This window comes from Myxine glutinosa, chromosome 14 (genome assembly GCF_964187855.1).
Source record: "Myxine glutinosa chromosome 14, kmMyxGlut1.1, whole genome shotgun sequence".
Lineage (NCBI taxonomy): Eukaryota > Metazoa > Chordata > Myxini > Myxiniformes > Myxinidae > Myxine > Myxine glutinosa.
Genome location: NC_136274.1, coordinates 49,251,074 through 49,271,754, shown reverse-complemented (window position 1 = coordinate 49,271,754; position 20,681 = coordinate 49,251,074). Strand labels below are relative to the sequence as shown.

At 44.4% G+C, this 20,681-nt stretch overlaps 1 protein-coding gene across 1 annotated transcript in view; it reads left to right on the top strand.

Annotated features, from left to right (window-relative positions):
• The window catches only part of LOC137413133 (polycystin-1-like), a 162,442-nt gene that overhangs the window by 27,018 nt on the left and 114,743 nt on the right, over positions 1-20,681 (top strand). The window contains exons 4-7 of the mRNA XM_078767972.1: positions 470-640; positions 5,305-5,561; positions 15,293-15,451; positions 16,243-16,371. Coding sequence (XP_078624098.1) covers positions 470-640; positions 5,305-5,561; positions 15,293-15,451; positions 16,243-16,371 — 716 coding nt within the window. The remainder of the gene's footprint in view (positions 1-469; positions 641-5,304; positions 5,562-15,292; positions 15,452-16,242; positions 16,372-20,681) is intronic.

The window sequence follows — 20,681 nt, the reverse complement described above, 5'->3', positions numbered from 1 at the left end:
GGTGGTGGTTGATTCCAGGTCGGTTAGTTTCCTGGGGTCGGTTACAGAACGGGTGGTGGTTGAGAAAATTCTGACTTCAGATTCAGAATCAGCATACTCGATTTAGTCTAGAACATATGTTTCTCCGCCCCCAGAAGCAAAATCTTTGTTGTCCAGTGTTATTCTTCATTGCACGCATTGAAATCTTGCACTTACTTGGCTAGTCACCATGGCAACAATCACAATTGACAAGTTCAACATTGTTTTGGTTGTACATTTCACTCAAGGCAGACTTTACACCCTATTTGTAGGCAAGTAAAATACTGTAAATTAATAACCAAGCAAATGTGTTTGCTGTCACAATCACTTTGGTGATATAATGTGTCATATTAGGGCAGCTGAGGAACTCATCAATATTGTGATAAGAATTAGAACAAGTGCATGGTATTTCTTCCAAAGCTAACCAACACTACTTTCCCTTTACATGCAGGCATCAACACTCAAGGCCTGGTTATTCTCCCTGGTCTTCTGAAACCAAGCGAAACTTATGAAACACATGTGACAGTTGGATCTTCTCTGCGTCCATTAGCATCAAGTGTTCTTCATTTTAAAACCAACATTGTACCTTTTGGAGGTACATGTAAATGGAGTCCGAGTGAAGGTGAGAAATTGTTCAGTCAGTTGTAAGTTTGTGACATGTGTCATTAAGCCTCCCCCTATAGCATAAGGGAAGGCTTATTGCTGTTGTCGGGTTTGTTTCGACAATTAGCTCCCCCAATTTTTAATGGTGCCACAGAGTTTCTCAACCCTGAGGAGTACTGAAGCACCATTTAGATTTTGTTTTTTCTTCCTGCACTCCCAATTTCTGAACTGTATCAACTTCCGACTTGTTTTTCGGAATGAAACTTTGCATCAATAATGGGAATTTAAAAAATGATGGGTTGACCTAATCTTTGACCTTGACCTAATTTTAAGATCATCACCCAATTATAGCCATTTTAACATTTTCACCCAAACTCAACGAAGGTTTGTCTGATCAGAACAAAATTGCCCTCATTAGATGGCCTAGAGCAGTGTTTCCCAACTTTTTTCGCTATGTGGTCCAACTGGCTTTCGACCTGACATGTCATGGCCCAGTGGGGATCATAGCAATTTTTTGAAACCAAAGAAATGTCAATAAGAACCACAACTTAATTCAATTTAGACTTTTGGAGTATTTAATGGAACAATATTTCTCATTTGAACAATTTCTTTGTGAAATGAATTAATGCGAGTGAAGTAAACCAAATTATTTGTGACAAAGGGTCTTGCGAGAAATTTTTAGAACAAAACATCAAGAAAATCAATTGAAAAGGCAAATGAACACTTCAGACTTCAAGGCTTTACCATAAAAAACAAATATTTATTTTAAATTAAGAAATGAAACTCTATTAACACATTGCAATTGTTACGGGTTCCTCACCGAACCCCTGGTCTCGGTAAACCTCCGAACCCCGAGAGGAGCCCCGGCAGAAAAATATGTTATTCTCTGTGTTAGAAATCAATAGTGAAACCATACCAATGATTATAAATGGACAGATATTGTATTAACAATCACACACAAGAATCCCGGTGTGTACCCCGGTTTAGAATAGGTACACCGTATGCCTGCGCATCGTAAGAGGCGACCAAGGGTTGGCGTCAGGAAGGGCATCCGGCCATAAAAATATTGCCTCAAAACAGGGAACCATGATTGTCATGGGACCCTCAAGGCTAACCCCCGCTCCAGCGGGGAAAATGGCCTTAAAACGATCATTCATTCATTCATTCATTCATTCATTCACACAAGAATAACGGTACAACAAATGGCAATTAATAGTGCACTCTATGTACCTTATCGCTTAGGATGGTACCATCACTAAAGTCATATAACTCACTGCACTCCCAGCGAGTGAAAAGGACACTCCTCAATGTCTCTGTAACCTTTTCCAAGGCGAAGGTGATTCGCTCCAGCGATCCCTAGAACGATATCCAGTCGAAGCCCGAATCTCTCTCTCCAGTCGAGACCCGAATCGCGTACAGTTGACAATGGCGATCGCCCCGCCGAAACTGTACCAAGGCGCCCTCCAGAGGAGCACCTTCACCGCTCACTCAGCAAACCGCAACGTAATTGGAGACGAAGCGGTCGCACACACACATCCCCGACAGATGGTAGGATGTTGGTGTGAAGATGACGCGAGGCAAAACCTTCGTTGGTATCCGAAGGTCTCCACGCTGACAAAATGTCGCTGACACGCAGCGACGAAGGTCACTGATCAGTATGAAAAAAAATTCCCATGCAACTGCTCATCCGATTGACACTAAATTTTCAGAATATGAGCGGCTCCTCCTGTAGAATTTTTTTACGGCATAGCCCATTGGGGCAAAGCCGTCTAGAACAGTGTTTGTCTGTTTGTATGTATGTATGTATGTATGTATGTATGTATGTATGTATGTATGTATGTATGTATGCATGCATGTCCCCTCAAACGTATACCAATCAGAGCTGAGGATCTAGTCACATGACAGGGTGATGTGATTACATCTGATGTCATTACGGCGGTACGGCAGCTGACTCTCCACACACCGCCATTTTGATTTATATGCTGTTCATGCCGAACATATCATCGAAGCTGTCGTATATCATAATCGCTATGCTCTACCTTTACGCTTTTCATTCAGTGTGAAACACAAACAAACCGATTGTTAAAATGACCATCAAATATCAAAAGCATCGGCGTTACGTTTCTTCCTACAAAACGGAACGTACCCAACCCTTGTGGGGTATAATCTGGATTACAGTAGATCTTCCCTCAGTTCTGTAAGTAAAACGTACCTCACGGATGTCTGGATTCCTCCAAATATATTTGTTTAATGTTATGGACAGCATTAGCGACTGTTTAAAAAGCTAATCATGTGTGTTTGTGTTTTATAATATTGTACAAGCACGGACGGCTATGCCGCTTAGACGTTCGGTCTTGTTTTATGATAATTATGACATCATAGGTCATGTGGTACAGGCGCCATCTTGGAAAAATCGAAAAAAATTGCACCTCTACATCTCCGAAACCGCTCCATGGAAAAAATTGAAACATGGCTCATTGTCAAGTACTCCCCTCGGAGAATAAGATATGTTAATGATGATGTCGTCAGTACCTTAACTCTTTGAGTACGGGATTTTTTTTAAATAAAAATACCCCGGTTACGGGATTAATTTGGCATTTTGGTACGGGAATGCAACCACGTACTCTAAGGGTTAAGACGTACAACCACGTACTCAACCACGTACTGACGATCTATTTATAAGTATAGTCGATGGCGTGTAGTAACGTCATCCATACACAAAACTTTTTCGCGGGTTGCGGCACTGGACGTCATCCGTACTCAAAGGGTTAATTATGATGTAATAATTCGACAAGTACAACACTCATCCGACCATTATGATTTTTTTTTCTCAGCAACTGTTGGTCGGATGGACACGGAATTTTCACCATAGGAGCACCTCCTCCTGTAGAATATTTTAAGTATAATTATGACGTCATAGGTCATGTTGTACAAGCGCCATCTTGGAAAAATCAAAAAAGGTTGTAGCTCTATATCTCCAAAACCGCTCAATGTTAAAAATTGAAACGTGGCTCATTGTAAAGAACTCTATATGGGGAATAGGTGTTGTCTGCGTATGTCAAGCCATCTGCGTAATTATGACGTCATAATTTGACAGGGACAACGCTTAGTCTGAGCAGTATGAAATGTATTGAGAGTGATCTTTGCAACAATTATATGAGAGAATATAAATTTATGATGTCATCGCTCATGTGGTCTGGCAGCCATATTGGATCAAAGAAAAAAAAGTAAAAAAAAACACAAGAGTTGGCTCGCACCAGTTGACTGCATAGGGTAAGTATTCTATGAATACCATCTAGTTTTGTATAGGTTTCTAAAAAGTAAATTCCACTTTGACATTATGAGGTATTATGTGAAGATGTCACAAAATATCTCAATTAAAGCTATTTTAAATTCAGGCTGTAACACAACAAAATGTGAAAAAGGTCAAGGGCTGTGAATACTTTCTGAAGGTACTGCAATTACACCTAATAGCTCAATGTCTGGCTCAACAGCAAGCTTCCAACTTCATATTTATGGCGGGAATGCCCATGCACAATTTGCACATGTGACCACTGAATGTCAAGACCACAACATCACTCAAGTGGACCAGATGGCCTGCACAATCACTTAAATCCATTTTTTATTTTTTTTGGATACATAATCGAGACTTGTGAAAGAGCTAACATTTATCACACAAACAAATCAAACAGACAAACAAACAAAGTATATAAAAAGGGGAGCGGTAGACAAGATGGGGAGAGAAGGGGAAGCACATAAACACAACATTTGAGAGCAGGGACATCGGGAATATGTGGGAGGGAGAGGGCTCGGGGGGAGGCGGCGTGGGAAGGGGGGGGGGGGGGTGGGAGAAGTATAAACACAAGGACACCAAGGACTTCCAGGAAAGAAGTTGGTATTTCAAAAAAGTGGATTTGGGGTGAAATTAGCGGGGGTAGAAAAGATCAAGGTTTTGAATGGGGGAAGATAAGAGATGGTGGTGAATCCATCTGTGATTTAATTGAAACTAAACGTGTCTAGAATCACTTGTAAACTGACACCGTTGGCAATTTGTGTGCTCATTTCAGGCAACCATGTTGTTTTCACATAATTTATCGTTTGCCTTCCACTGACGTCATGTTTGTTTATTAAGTATGCAGATCAATGTGCTTCTCCTCCACAAACAGAATTTGAACATGTTGTAAAAACAATACAAGCCTCAAAACTCTTATTTTTTTGTGAGTAGCATGTATGCGTTGCAAAGCCCAACTGCCAAATTGTGTGAGTCGCAAAATACATATTGCTGGGGGATAGAACTGACCAAGTGCAGGTACAGTTTATGTATGATGAGGTAGTTGAGAAGGTGGGAAATTGCGTACCAGAACATTTCAGACATGGAATGGGTTGAATAGGTGGTGGAGTTCTTACCAGTATGGTAGGAGGGTTGGCTGTGTGAATTTTTATTGTATTTCCACAACATTTACAATCATGGTATTTACATCGATCGTGTTCTCATATTCTCATTGCTAGCATTTTGCTCATATTTGTCAGTGTTTATGTCTTTCTCTTACTTCCATGATCTGTTGTTTCTGCTCAATGATCTTGTATATCTTTTATAATGAATAAATTATATAAGAAATTGAATTGCCTCATTATCCTGCCTGCTGGACCAAATTTTCTATCATGCTTCTCACTAATTCACAGGTGTTGCTGGTTTCACCACATTTCAAGTCATTTGCAGTAACTGGACATTGGTCAATGAGAGCACAGATTCTCCTGCCATCTACATCACAAAGGCAAATAATCATGAGCGGGAGTTTCTTCTTTATATAAACACTGTTGTTCTGACCACGCACCTCATCTTGCCTTTTGGAGACCCCAGCTTGGACCATCTGCTCAATGTATCCATTGTAGTTTGCAACGTGTACCATGACTGCACTGAATCTCCTTCAACGGTTCAGGTAAGACAAATGGAATATTACAGGTTTGAAGTAATTTGGTTTTGTAACTACTAAGTTACAAGGCAACATGTTCTCAACAAGGCCAATATTACTAAAGCCACAGGTGAGTAATGTGAATCAGGTAAACCACATTTGAAGCAAACATTTTTAAGGAGAAACATTTTTTAGCGAGTTGCATGCAGTGCTGACTGGCTTGATTAAATCGTACTAATAATTTGTATTTGTCATATGATTAGACTTTTCGGGGTCCCTTATCGTGAGTAATACTCCACCAGAACAAAGCCAATGGAAATCTGACGCAGCAAACCCAGACAGTGCATAATCAGCAGAGGCCTACAGGCCTGATATTTTCGGCCCACGCTATCTTTTTGTTTTAGAGAGGCACATACCGTGCGTGCTGACAGGCTTGATTAAACTTTACTAATAATTTTAATTTGACATATGATTAGATTTTTCTGGATCCCTCTTTGTGAATACCACGCAACCCAAACAAAGTCAATGGAAATCTGATGCAACAAATCCAGGCGGTGTATTAATCAGCAGAGGCCGACAGGCCTGATGTCTTACGTCCACTAGAAATCCAAGATGGCAGCCATATTATTTCGTTGGTGCTGTGGTGGGTGGAGTTAAGAGGCAAATGTGGGTGGGTCTGGCAGGTGTCCGACCAATGGGTGCACATTTCAAAAATCGACCCCAAGAAGAATGGCAACAACAAACATGCGGAGCTCTTGTATACCTGTGACACTTCGCAGGTGAAAATCACGATATTTGGAAACAATAGATGTACAAACTTCTTCAACCATCCTAATTATTCTCCCCCCCCCCCCCTCCGCCACCTCCCCCCCAACTTCTGGAGTCAACCGTGGAAAGTTTTTGACCTCACTCTTTCACGAACTGGGTGGCTAGGCCTTGGCATTCAAATTTAGGTGGCAGTCGTTTGGAATGTGTTTGGTTTGCTGGTGGTAAATCACCTACTCTTTGAAAAAGCAACACCATGGGATATTTTACGTACACCAACTAATGCTAGCAGGTGTGGCACTCTGGTTAATGCCCATCCGAAGGACAGCTCACTTTGTAATGAAATCTCCTGCTTACGAAGCACCAATCCGACAGTTTATATTCGTACCAAGAATTAAACCTAGACTAAGCTAAAATGTTAGTGCGCTACTTCTGTACCATACTACTGTACCAGAAATTATGTTTTATTGGTTGTTGTATATTAAACCGTAATAAACCGCTGTGAATCGGGGATATCCTCAACGCCACCGTATTTCCTCCGTAAGGTTCCGGAAGAAACCGGCACGCAACCGGTACGCAATCGCGAGGGTCCGTAGGGAATCGGGTGGTGAACCGTGACGCTACTGTCACATCCCCGTTACGCAGCCGTAAGAAGTCGTAAGAACCCGTTGTACCAACGTAACCAAAAAATCCTCTCCCGAGTGTTCACGATTTTGCTCAAAAAATCGCAACGCTGCCGTAGAATGGACGTCCATGGACGTCCGTAAAAAACATTTCTTTGGTGTGAGGTACCCTTTAGTAAGGATGGCAGTAGCAAAGAGATAGAGAAGATTTGGAATGTCATGATTAGTTTTGTGTGACTCAGCATTGCAGGAAAAGACCATGGTACGTCAAGACAAACAATACATTGAATGAAGTATCATTCTCAATAGCATTACAATTAGCATTTCTAACAGAACCACAGTTTCCATGGAATGAAAGTAATCTGTAGCTGAGGTAAAAAAATGGGGACCGATGCACTGAGGAATATATGCCATTGGTAGAAAATTAAGCATGTTAACCGTTTCTAAGTAGGTAATTTGCAGTGCATCGCTATGGCAGTGTCTCAAAAAACAATGAATATTCCCATATGCAACAGGCGCTTGCTTGTCTCCCAATGGAGGGCGGTCATAGTTGTGGTGCATTTTCTGATCATTTAGATTTCATTTTGATTTGATGGAAGATTAGGGGGCATGTGGGAGCTCAAAGACCTGAAAACACGTTTGTATTAGTGTCGTGAACAACTATGTCGGATGAGCGGGTACTGAATTGATGAAAAATGTTCCATTAGTTTTGTCCAGTGAAAGGACCCTTAAAACCTTTTAGATCCAAAAGGGGTGTAAAGGGTCTAAAGGAGTTGAAAGTGTTAAATAGGTCTTAAAATAACTTTTAAAAAGGTATTGAAAGGACCAAAAAGGTCAAATGGGTCTAAATGGTTGAAAGGTCAAAGGGATTAAATGGTCTATTGGAGTTCAAAAGTTCATAAAAGGTCTAAGTGTCTGAAGGATATAAAGAGTTTATAGGGTCTAAAAGGTATACAGGTGTAAGGGGTCTACAGGGGATTTATGTGGTCATAAGGGGTCCAAAGGTCTGTGGTGGTGTGTAAGGGTTCTAAAGGTCTAAAGGGTACATTCCAAAAGGTCATAGGTGGTATACTAACTAAATAACCGAACAGTGGTTTTTGATTGGATGTTTGGATGGACTATGTATGTATGTATGTGTGTATGTATGTACGTATGTTCGTATTAGTAAATGGGTGGCCGGACCATCGAAAGACTACCTTACACCGATTGGCTGAACATCTGGCCTCGGCCACCATGTTCCTGGTCGGATCGGCCCAAGCCATCTGCGGAAGCGTTATACGGCATTCACAATCATTATGCCTTCCATTTCAGTTTTTCCTTCATAGTCCAGGAGCCAGTTTTCAAGAGAGGCCTAGAAAATGAGTTTCGTGCAACACCCACTACACAGTTGGTTTGTCATTTCAGGGTGCTTGGGATACATCTGTAGAACAAATCCAGCCCTGATGTACAGTTCAATTGTGGCAGCAACAATAAATGGCAGCCACTTTTCTATTAAGGGGTAGCGTAAAGCTCGAAATTGACGATTTTTGGGGGGTATTTTTGTTTTTTCAGCTCTTCCAATAGGGATTCTTCAACATTATAATTAAAAGGATAGTGGGAAGTATGAGGGGATTTTCGTTATGCTGTTCAAGTATGATTAATTTTTTAATTATTATTATACCTTGTATTATACCCAGAAACACACGAAATCGCTGAAATATGTAGTTTTTGCTTTTCGACTGTAATTATGCAATATCATCTTTTTGTTGTTCAAATGCAGTTATGGTTGTAATATGATATATCTTTATGATCTTTTCAAGAAACAAAATTGGACAATCCTTAAGTAAAGTCAGAAAAATATAGATTTCATTTCCCTTTAAATCATCAACCCCACTCCTGTTATGACCAAAAGTCCACAAGTAATCTCAGCAAAAATATCTCACCAGGTCAAATCTGGCTGCGTATCATAACCATAGTCATTCACTGAACATTACAATGTTAACATATAACTGTTATTTGTTGTATTATTAAAATAAACACACATATTTTGCTTCTGAATCATCCTCTAAGTGGTATAAAATCACGAAAATGTCATCATTAATCTTCCTCATCATCATCTTCTGAGTCGCTTGTGGTCGGTTCTTTGTTTGGGTTTTTGCATTGTTCACCCCCCATGCAAGTGCAGGCTTCTGTGCATGGCATGTTATTGTTCTTGCAGGCACATACGTGGCTGCGTTGACATGCAGACACTTTACACTTGCACGCGGTCAGCTCAACTAGTCCAACTGGAGCAGGGTCTTTGGTCATGAGGGTGGGCTGGAGAGCTCCATCTTCGATGTTCCATCCATTACCATCTGGCTTTGGTAGTGCTTGGTTGGGGAGCAATGACTTCTTCCAGATGAATGACTGATAGTTAGCTCGATAAATGTGTTGCCTAATACTGTCAGATGTTGGTGGTCGGCATTCACTCTTCTGCCTTTTCTGGCAGAACATCCAATATCTGATTTCGTCCGCCGTGTCACCTGCTGCCTGAGCTGTTGTGTCCAGGGAACATATGAACCGTTCACAAGCACGGACAGTATCCTCTGTCGGTGAGATAATATCTCCCAGTTGTGACACTTTCTGTTGGTGGTCTTTACCGTCCTGAAGTTTCCTCAAAGCTGTCTTCTTACCAATTCCACTGAAGGCACTCGTCGTGTCACTTCCTGTTAGTGCATGCAACGATGGGAGTGCTTTGCATGGTAAATGGAGCTCATCGGCCCAGCGTCTGCATCGTCATGGGTAACCTTTGCTGTATCAGTAGTTGCAGTTTGTCTCTCTTTCAAATGAGCGGCGTTGATAACTTCACATAGTGAGATCTTGCTGGAGTACACCAATTGGGATTTGCTTCGATCCTGCTGTTGATGAAAAACCGCACTGTCCTTGAAGTGATTCTGGAGCCTTAGCTTGAGTCTCTGGCTGGTATAGCTATCTGCTGTTTTAACATCCATACCTGTCAGAATGGTCTTGTACTTTGCAAGAAGGCTGGTGAGCTCATCAGCCTTTCCTCGCTGGATGCCTACTTCAACCGAGGACATGAGCTTAGTAAAGGCATCTGAATAGACATCTTCTGTGCGCTTCTCTTCCTTGTATGCATGGCACTTGAGGTTCGCTTTGCTTGGATACTGAGCTTTACATGGGTTGTGGTATTTAGCCTCAGCAGCTATCGGGTCAATGCCACCTATCTTGGTAAGCATGTCGTCGTCTCCCTTTACATAAGCTGATTGCTGTATTGTGGTACACGCATCAAACATTGTAATATTGCACAGTACCTTGCTCTTTCCATGGTACTTGCGTTGACAGAAGAGACACAACGACCAGTCCACAGCAGGTGCTGAACTTCTCAGCCGGGGTGTACTTTCGTCAACGTCCTTCAAACAGCAATCCTCTGCTGGCTTTCCATGGACATACTTAAGATTGTGTGAGCTTGTGTACGACTGGTAACATGCACGATGCCAACCAGTTTCCATAGTGTGCAACGTTTCAATAGAAGTCTCGAGACGTTGGGAGGTTTCATCACGTCTGTATTTTGCAGCTGATACAAACTTTGCAATTCCTCCATCACCTGCTTTCCTTAAATCTGAAGCTGTGCTTGTTTGGCGGATGATGCATTTTTTCCAATCGATCAGTTTCATGCGTTTTTGTGGTAGAAGTGGGAAAGATTCCTCTGCACTACTCTCGCTCGCCATGCTTAGCTTGTTATGTTCCTTGTTCTTATTCAGACAACTGCAAAATACAAAGTGCAGTTTCATGTTACAACAATAATATGATATTTCATCACATAAATACTATTGCAACACATAGACAACTGTGTAAAATGTTTTGATAGCAAAATATTTGGAAATTTCGGGAATTCCTCGAATTAGGCGATATTATTTTTGCATAATTGTATGAACAGCTATGACATGCGAAATATAAAACTATTTTATTACATACACATATAGATGTCTCATACTCATGAATGAAACTTTCACAACAAAATTGGATGTATCTTGCCTGTAGGGGCTAAGAGAAAAAATAAATAAATGAAACCCGTCAAAATCTCAGATTTACGCCTCGGACACCACCCCCCCCCCCCCCCCCTCATAGAAAAGTGGCTGCCATTTATTGTTGCTGCCACAATTCAACTGTACATCAGGGCTGGATTTGTTCTATAGATGTTCCCCAATCACCTGGAAGTGACAAACCAACTGTGTAGTGGGTGTTGCACGAAACCATTTTGAGCAGATTCTGGCTCCTGGACTAGAGACAGAGGCGCAGAAATAGGCAGCGGAGCAGAAAGAGAGTCGGGATTGCAGAAAGAGAGTCGGGGTTGCAGAAAGAGAGTCGGGGTTGCAGAAAGAGAGTCGGGGTTGCAGAAAGAGAGTCGGGGTTGCAGAAAGAGAGTCGGGGTTGCAGAAAGAGAGTCGGGGTTGCAGAAAGAGAGTCGGGTTGCAGAAAGAGAGTCGTGGTTGCAGAAAGAGAGTCGTGGTTGCAGAAAGAGAGTCGTGGTTGCAGAAAGAGAGTCGGGGTTGCAGAAAGAGAGTCGGGGTTGCAGAAAGAGAGTCGGGGTTGCAGAAAGAGAGTCGGGGTTGCAGAAAGAGAGTCGGGGTTGCAGAAAGAGAGTCGGGGTTGCAGAAAGAGTCGGGGTTGCAGAAAGAGAGTCGGGGTTGCAGAAAGAGAGTCGGGGTTGCAGAAAGAGAGCCGGGGTTGCAGAAGGAGTGTCGTGGTTGCAGAAGGAGAGTCGGGGTTGCAGAAGGAGAGTCGGGGTTGCAGAAAGAGAGTCGGGGTTACAGAAAGAGAGTCGGGGTTTCAGAAAGAGAGTCGGGGTTGCAGAAAGAGAGTCGGGGTTGCAGAAAGAGTCGGGGTTGCAGAAAGAGAGTCGGGGTTGCAGAAAGAGAGTCGGGGTTGCAGAAAGAGAGCCGGGGTTGCAGAAAGAGTGTCGTGGTTGCAGAAGGAGAGTCGGGGTTGCAGAAAGAGAGTCGGGGTTACAGAAAGAGAGTCGGGGTTGCAGAAAGAGAGTCGGGGTTGCAGAAAGAGAGTCGGGGTTGCAGAAAGAGTGTCGTGGTTGCAGAAAGAGAGTCGGGGTTGCAAAAAGAGAGTCGGGGTTGCAGAAAGAGAGTCGGGGTTACAGAAAGAGAGTCGGGGTTACAGAAAGAGAGTCGGGGTTTCAGAAAGAGAGTCGGGGTTTCAGAAAGAGAGTCGGGGTTTCAGAAAGAGTCGGGGTTTCAGAAAGAGAGTCGGGGTTACAGAAAGAGAGTCGGGGTTTCAGAAAGAGAGTCGGGGTTTCAGAAAGAGAGTCGGGGTTTCAGAAAGAGTCGGGGTTTCAGAAAGAGAGTCGGGGTTGCAGAAAGAGAGTCGGGGTTGCAGAAAGAGAGTCGGGGTTGCAGAAAGAGAGTCGGGGTTGCAGAAAGAGTCGGGGTTGCAGAAAGAGAGTCGGGGTTGCAGAAAGAGAGTCGGGGTTGCAGAAAGAGAGTCGGGGTTGCAGAAAGAGAGTCGGGGTTGCAGAAAGAGAGTCGGGGTTGCACAAAGAGAGTCGGGGTTGCACAAAGAGGGTCGGGGTTGCAGAAAGAGGGTCGGGGTTGCAGAAAGAGGGTCGGGGTTGCAGAAAGAGGGTCGGGGTTGCAGAAAGAGGGTCGGGGTTGCAGAAAGAGGGTCGGGGTTGCAGAAAGAGGGTCGGGGTTGCAGAAAGAGGGTCGGGGTTGCAGAAAGAGAGTCGGGGTTGCAGAAAGAGAGTCGGGGTTGCAGAAAGAGAGTCGGGGTTGCAGAAAGAGAGTCGGGGTTGCAGAAAGAGAGTCGGGGTTGCAGAAAGAGAGTCGGGGTTGCAGAAAGAGAGTCGGGGTTGCAGAAAGAGAGCCGGGGTTGCAGAAGGAGTGTCGTGGTTGCAGAAGGAGAGTCGGGGTTGCAGAAGGAGAGTCGGGGTTGCAGAAAGAGAGTCGGGGTTACAGAAAGAGAGTCGGGGTTTCAGAAAGAGAGTCGGGGTTGCAGAAAGAGAGTCGGGGTTGCAGAAAGAGAGTCGGGATTGCAGAAAGAGTCGGGGTTGCAGAAAGAGAGTCGGGGTTGCAGAAAGAGAGTCGGGGTTGCAGAAAGAGAGCCGGGGTTGCAGAAAGAGTGTCGTGGTTGCAGAAGGAGAGTCGGGGTTGCAGAAAGAGAGTCGGGGTTACAGAAAGAGAGTCGGGGTTGCAGAAAGAGAGTCGGGGTTGCAGAAAGAGAGTCGGGGTTGCAGAAAGAGTGTCGTGGTTGCAGAAAGAGAGTCGGGGTTGCAAAAAGAGAGTCGGGGTTGCAGAAAGAGAGTCGGGGTTACAGAAAGAGAGTCGGGGTTACAGAAAGAGAGTCGGGGTTTCAGAAAGAGAGTCGGGGTTTCAGAAAGAGAGTCGGGGTTTCAGAAAGAGTCGGGGTTTCAGAAAGAGAGTCGGGGTTACAGAAAGAGAGTCGGGGTTTCAGAAAGAGAGTCGGGGTTTCAGAAAGAGAGTCGGGGTTTCAGAAAGAGTCGGGGTTTCAGAAAGAGAGTCGGGGTTGCAGAAAGAGAGTCGGGGTTGCAGAAAGAGAGTCGGGGTTGCAGAAAGAGAGTCGGGGTTGCAGAAAGAGTCGGGGTTGCAGAAAGAGTCGGGGTTGCAGAAAGAGAGTCGGGGTTGCAGAAAGAGAGTCGGGGTTGCAGAAAGAGAGTCGGGGTTGCAGAAAGAGAGTCGGGGTTGCAGAAAGAGAGTCGGGGTTGCAGAAAGAGAGTCGGGGTTGCACAAAGAGAGTCGGGGTTGCAGAAAGAGGGTCGGGGTTGCAGAAAGAGGGTCGGGGTTGCAGAAAGAGGGTCGGGGTTGCAGAAAGAGGGTCGGGGTTGCAGAAAGAGGGTCGGGGTTGCAGAAAGAGGGTCGGGGTTGCAGAAAGAGGGTCGGGGTTGCAGAAAGAGGGTCGGGGTTGCAGAAAGAGAGTCGGGGTTGCAGAAAGAGAGTCGGGGTTGCAGAAAGAGAGTCGGGGTTGCAGAAAGAGAGTCGGGGTTGCAGAAAGAGAGTCGGGGTTGCAGAAAGAGAGTCGGGGTTGCAGAAAGAGAGTCGGGGTTGCAGAAAGAGAGTCGGGGTTGCAGAAAGAGAGTCGGGGTTGCAGAAAGAGAGTCGGGGTTGCAGAAAGAGAGTCGGGGTTGCAGAAAGAGAGTCGGGGTTGCAGAAAGAGAGTCGGGGTTGCAGAAAGAGAGTCGGGGTTGCAGAAAGAGAGTCGGGGTTGCAGAAAGAGAGTCGGGGTTGCAGAAAGAGGGTCGGGGTTGCAGAAAGAGGGTCGGGGTTGCAGAAAGAGAGTCGGGGTTGCAGAAAGAGAGTCTGGGGGTTGCAGAAAGAGAGTCGGTTGCCAACAGAAAGAGAGTCGGTTGCCAACAGAAATAGTCTCGGGCCAACAAAAAGAGGGATAGTGGGACACATAAAGAAGGATATTGGGGCACAGGAGAGACGGGGGCATATAAGGAGAGATGAGGGCACAGAAAGAGACATAGACAGACTGTCTGGAGAAAGGGGTGATACGAGAAAGATAGAAAGTATGCCCAAGAGCATCCTTGAGGCGAATGGATAGACAGCGTAATAGCACTGCCTGTGGGTGCCTGTGGGTGGGCTGGAGGGTTAATAAGTTGAAACCCCTTAGACAAATCACTAAAGGATCTCAAGATGGTGGTGATCCTTGTTCCAAGCTTTCTGTGCACATCCACTCCGAGAAACGAAATTATTTTTTCTGTAAATTTATTTCCCCTGAGTTTGTCCAGTCCTGTTCTGTTGCTCCATCTTGCCTTTGGATATGGTGCCCTCTCAAGGTGTTACCTTTAACTTGCATGATCCTTCTATTTACACTCCCTGTGCTGCTCCATCCCCATTTTTGCATACACGCAGTTTCCTCGGCTCGTGTTCTCATTTTTTCCTTTACACCTGTTCCGTTTTCCTTCCTTGCAGTGTACGACTTTTCACATTCTATTATCCAGTATTTGCACAATCTTTGCAAACTAGACAACACTTTTAATAATTACTGATCCATTAATTGTGCATATTTTCAGTTTTAATGCATCAACTCAATGTTGAAAGTTGTTGGGATTCATTTGCAATCACATGGAATTCTTCAATTATCTGTATAATGGAAACTTTTTTAAGATTCAAAATTTCAGTCCAGAACATTCAAATGAATTTAAAACAGCCACATTATTCAGTCATCGGGGAAATACTTCAGCCTTCTCAAGATATGGTTTGAAAAAAAAGGGCCAAGTTAAACTCCACATTTAGTATGACGGTGTACAAATCAGAATGAAGTTGGAAAAAATTTACTAGTGCATTAATTTATCCATAGAATCATTGTGTTGTCAAGATCATCATTTACCAATATGAGCCTCTGTTTTTAATAACACAGGTTCTTCCACTGAAGCCGGACGAATACAATATGACCAAGGAGTTTGAAGAAGGTGGAAAATTGTGGAGCACAGTAATGCACAATCCCAATATGGCCATTGAGTATGTTCAAGTATACGCATCCCTGCTCGGATCTTTCAGATATGATGTTTCACAATTCGTAAGTGCAATTGTTTTTTTCATTTAAAAACGAGTCATTCTGCAGGTTGGAAAAAAAGATTGCCTTTATTATTGGTTTGAAGGTTCAAGATGTGTAAAAGGCAACTTCCTCTAATACACAAACTAAATGTCCAAATGTATTTTAGTCTCCAATAAGTGTGATTGCCTTTTTGTGAAGTACCTCTTTTGGATCAGCCTGTTTGGGTGTTCACATCTGAGCACTTTGTTCATTGTGCTTTAGCTGCATATACGTTCAAATACCAATATTTTATTGGTTTCTCCATTGTATTCTATTGTTCCCTTATTATATTCCCTTATATACACTCAGGTCTTTGAAGATTGAGATTTAAGGTCACGGATAAATGAAAGCAGAGCTGCCGATGCAGATTTCACCGTTGTTATTGGCTTATCAGGACGACATACTGCCAAATCCTTCATTTGTGACCTTACTAAGATCGTTAATAAATACAAATCAAACCCCCAACTTGACGAGTGATGGAACTCGATCTGTGCCCTGTTTCCTCGTTTTTCTTTGTTTTCTTTTAGTCTTTTTAAAATCCAGAAACCTTTTTTTCCTTTGCATTTTTTTCTTTTTTTCATCCTTCACAATGCTCCTGTTTTGGATAAGTGATGTTTTCCATTTTGTTTTGTGCTGAGTTACAAGGTCTTCCTTGAGCCTTAAAATGGATTAGCAGGCATCCAGTGCAGTAAGAGTGATGCACGTTTTTCTTTTCACCTTTTAGACATGTCCAGGATAAAACTTAAAACAACCATTTTTTCCTTTTTTTCTAGGTTGTTCAAAATCTCATCAATGCATTGCACCAACTGGTGTTATTTGTAAACACACCGATGGACTGTCTTCAATATGCTCAAGCACTGCAATTTGTTGTGCAGATGTCTCCGCAACCATTGCCTCTCACAGTACGTTACATAATACTTCAAAATGCCACATATTATCAAGATTTGGGTGTATAAAAATCTTAGATAAGCTTATCATTTTCTTTATCTATGGGGAAACACTGTTGTTTTGTTTTGAACAAGTATTATACAGTCGCCTCCATGGATTTGATATTTTCCTCTTGCCTTATGTGGAATTACCTCGATTTTGGTTTAAAAAAAAAAATCCCACTCTTCCCTCATTTATATAACGACAGATTAAAGGTGGTCAGTAATGTATTTTTTTTTTTTTTTTTTTTTTTTTTTTTGTATACAAGATCGAGGCTCGTGAAAGAGCTAACATTAATCACACAAAAAGACGAACCGACACACAAAACACAAAAAACAAGGGGAGCGGTAGACAAGATGGGGAGAGAGGGGGAAGGACACAAAAGAGAGGGGGAAGGACACAAACACAACATTTGAGAGCAGGGACATCGGGAGGACTTGGGGGGAGGTGGGAGAGGATTAAAACATATGAACACTGCAAGGACTCTGGGGTGAATTACCGGGGGTAGAAAAGATCAAGGTTTTCGATGGGGGAAGATAAGAGATGGTGGTGAACAGCTGTTTTAAAGACCTGGAGGGAGGAGTGGGATTGAAGGGAGTGGGGGAGTTTGTTCCAGAGGCGGGAGAAAAGGGGAATGAAAGAGTGAAGGTGAGCAGAGAGCCTAGACTTTGGCAGTTTAACCAGAAGAGGGTTGCAGGCAGATCTTGTGCGACCTGAAGGAATATTGGGGGGACAGACCACAGACAGAGCTGGGGGAGCAAGGCCGGAGAGGAGTCGGTAGAAGACAGAAAGACCACCAACCTGCCTGCGGTGAGTGAGTGAAAGGCCCTCGGCGTTGACTACATCGCAGGAGATTCCAATGATTCTGAAAGCTTTGGCCTCAACAGCGTGAAGCCGAGCAAGGTGTGAGGCAGGAGCACCAGCCCAGAGGGGGGAACAGTATTCCATTGAGCTGCGGATGATAGCCTTGTATGTGGTGAGGAGCTCAGGTGTGCCAAGGAAGGACTTCGCACGACGGAGGATGCCCAGTCGGCGACTGGCTTTGGAGGCCAGCTTGGAAATGTGGTTTTCCCAAGAAAGATCATGGCAGATAGTGAGACCCAAAATCTTGAGCGACAGAACTTCTTGGAGAGGATTGTTGAGGAGTAGATGGGAGGGTTGTCCAGTCGGTCCTTTCGGAGAGACATTGTAAGAGTGTGAGATTTGTCAGGATTGAAAGACATGTTCCACTTGTTTGACCAGTCTGTGATTTTGTCCAGGTCTGCAGAGAGTGAGGAGGCTGCAGACTGCCGATCTGAGGGATGAGGAATGGAGCGACAGAGAGTAGAGTCGTCAGCAAAGAGATAGAGAGGATTTTCAAGAGAGTCAGAGAGATCATTGATGAAGACCAGAAAAAGCACAGGGCCCAGAACACTACCCTGGGGAACTCCAGCCTGAACAGGAAGAGGAGATGAGAGAAACCCATTCAGGGCCACACGTTGACTACGACCAGAGAGGAAGTCCGCCAGCCATGCGTGGAGATTTCCATGGATACCAAAGGAGGAGAGTTTGGAGAGCAGAGCAGGGTGCCAGACCGTATCGACGGCACGTGAAATGTCAAGGGAGACAGCTCTAATTTCCTGTTTGGCGTTGAGGACCTCCATCCATTGTTGAGAAAGCAGAAGCAGCATGTCCAGAGTAGAGTGACCAGGTCTGAAACCAAATTGATGATCAGAGATCAAGCCATTGGAGAAGAGGAAAGATTTAATATCTGAAGCAATGATGGATTCCATGACTTTGCTGATAATTGGGAGAAGGCTGATTGGTCTGTAGTTGCTGGGATCTGTTTTTGCACCTTTTTTGTGCAAAGCGGTGATGTTGGCTGATTTCCAAGCAGATGGCAGATGACCTTGAGCAAAAGAGAGGGTGAAGAGAACAGAAAGAGGGAGTGAAAGAGCAGAAGAACATGATTTTAGGACCCATGGGCTGATGCCGTCAGGACCAGTTGCAGAATCAGAGTCGAGGGTTGACAGAAACTTTTCCACCTTGTCAGGAGGAAAGGACACAGAGTCCAGGAGCAGCTGGGTACGACTGGGTACGGTGGGTACAGAGAGGGATGGGTTTGGGACACAAGATTTAGAGGCAAACACAGAGTTGAGGCATTCAGCTTTTTCACGTGCGGAGTCAGCCGTTAAGCCGTTTGAGGTGAGGGAGGGGATGGAGGGGGAACAAACACCAGAAACAGATTTGACGAGACGCCACCAGGATTTGGAAGAGGGAGACAGATAAGAGAGTTCGGTCTTGAGAATGGTGAGATATTGTTTCCTGGCTCTCCTGAGGGTGGACACACAGTTGTTTCGGGCTTTGTGAAAGGAAATGAGATTTCCTTCCGTTGGATTTGCTTTCCAGGAGACGAAAGCAAGTTGTTTCAGGGCAACAGCCTCACCACAAGATTCCGTGTACCATGGACGGGAGGAAGGGTATGACAACTGAAGACGAGATGGTATAAATCTGTGCATGAGAGAGAGCAATTTACTTTGAAAGAATTCCCAGGATGAGTTGATGTCAGAGGCGGTAGAGATGGGAGACCAGTCCAGATGATTGATGGCTGGTTGAAGACCGTGCCAGTTGGCCTGAGTGAAATGCCAGACTCGTCGACGCTGAATCGATGTTGTTGCCTTCTATATGAAAAATATAACAGCTTTTGCAATTTTTTCACAGTATTTAAAAGTTTTGGAATCTTACTGATTCGTTTGGTTATAAACTGAAAAACCTTCAGATTTCATATGTCTTTTAACTGAACCAGTAATAAGAAGAACATAAATGAGTGCGTTCGTACAGTTTATAGATTGAAACAGCACTTGTGCTGTGGAGGTGTAAATCATTTTCTTCTTGACAGTTGTAGTGCCAACATCTTCATCTGCACTATCCAACTTCCCCCTTACAGAACTTTCGATCTTTACCATTATAGACCTGGCAATTCCCGATAACTCAGAATTAAAGTTAAAATGATTAGCCCCCGCTGGACTTGGGTCTCGTCTGTCCATCAGTCCGTCCATCTGTGTGTGCGTCCATCTGCCACCATTTCGTGGACAATGTATGGACCGTTTTTGTGCATCCTTGGCACAACGACAATACATTATGGTATACATATTGTTATGAATTTGGGGTGGGGGAATATCTAGATTTAGGTAGATCTGCATAGGTAGGTGTCTGGCTGTCATGATAGGGAACCTAACCTGTAATAAATTTTGTCTAGCCCGAATGTCGGAGTAAGCTGCGTATCTGTGTCCCGCCATGAGGGGGCGGGGTTTAGTAACTAGAATTAAGGAATATGCTAACTCCATTGTGTGTCGTTCCCTCTGTGAACATCCTGGTGTCCCTTATGGCAGTACATCCCATAGACATTAGCTAGGCCCATTAGCGCACCACACATTAAATAATTCTCCCTCCGCCACAATGACTTTAGAAGAGCAGATGGAAGCAGCCGCGTACAACGCCGGCATGGGCATCAAACATCGTGCAAGGCAAGCAATAGCCATGCCCAGGAGAACTAGTGATTGGCCGGGGGAGGGGCAAGCAACAAACACCCCACTGATTGGCAGAGTAGGGGGGGATGTGCAATTGTTCAAAGGAGGGCAGAGAGCTTCTCCGTGATTGGGGGTGAGAAAGGTAAAGGAGCGACACACTGATTGGCCACCAACCGATGAGACAACGGCCAATCAGTGCGGAAGGCGCGAACAACGACCAACAAGCTACGCATTGGTTGGAGGGGAAGCGAGCTGACGTCAGAGCCGGCCAGACAAAAACAGTTGGAGCGGCAGACATTTTCTCTCTCTGATACTGGATTCCTTCCTGCGCAGACCTCTTTGCCTTTCTCTCCCGTTTGGACCATTTCTCTTGCGATCCACAAATTGTCGACGATTACAAAGGACGTTGGAGAGGCGGTGGAGCGCCGACGATCATCCTGACCTGTTGCCCGCGTACGGGATCTCGTGGGCGAGCGACGATCATGCGAGCGAGGCCTGCCGGGCGGCGTGCACTGGACCAGTGGGCGAGATGCATCGAGGCCTACTTCCCGCCAAGCACGGAGCCGCGTCAGACGACGGCGCTCGAAGCTGACGAGTCCTGACTCACCACAGACAGATAAGACGCACCACATTCCACAACACGACGAGACATTTATTTTATTCATCGTCTCCCACTGTTTCGTATCTGAAGTCTGTGTGGGGACGTCCCAATTTAGGATTTAGTTTTATCATCGTGTTTCCCTGTCCTGATATTTATTAAAATTAATCCTTTCACT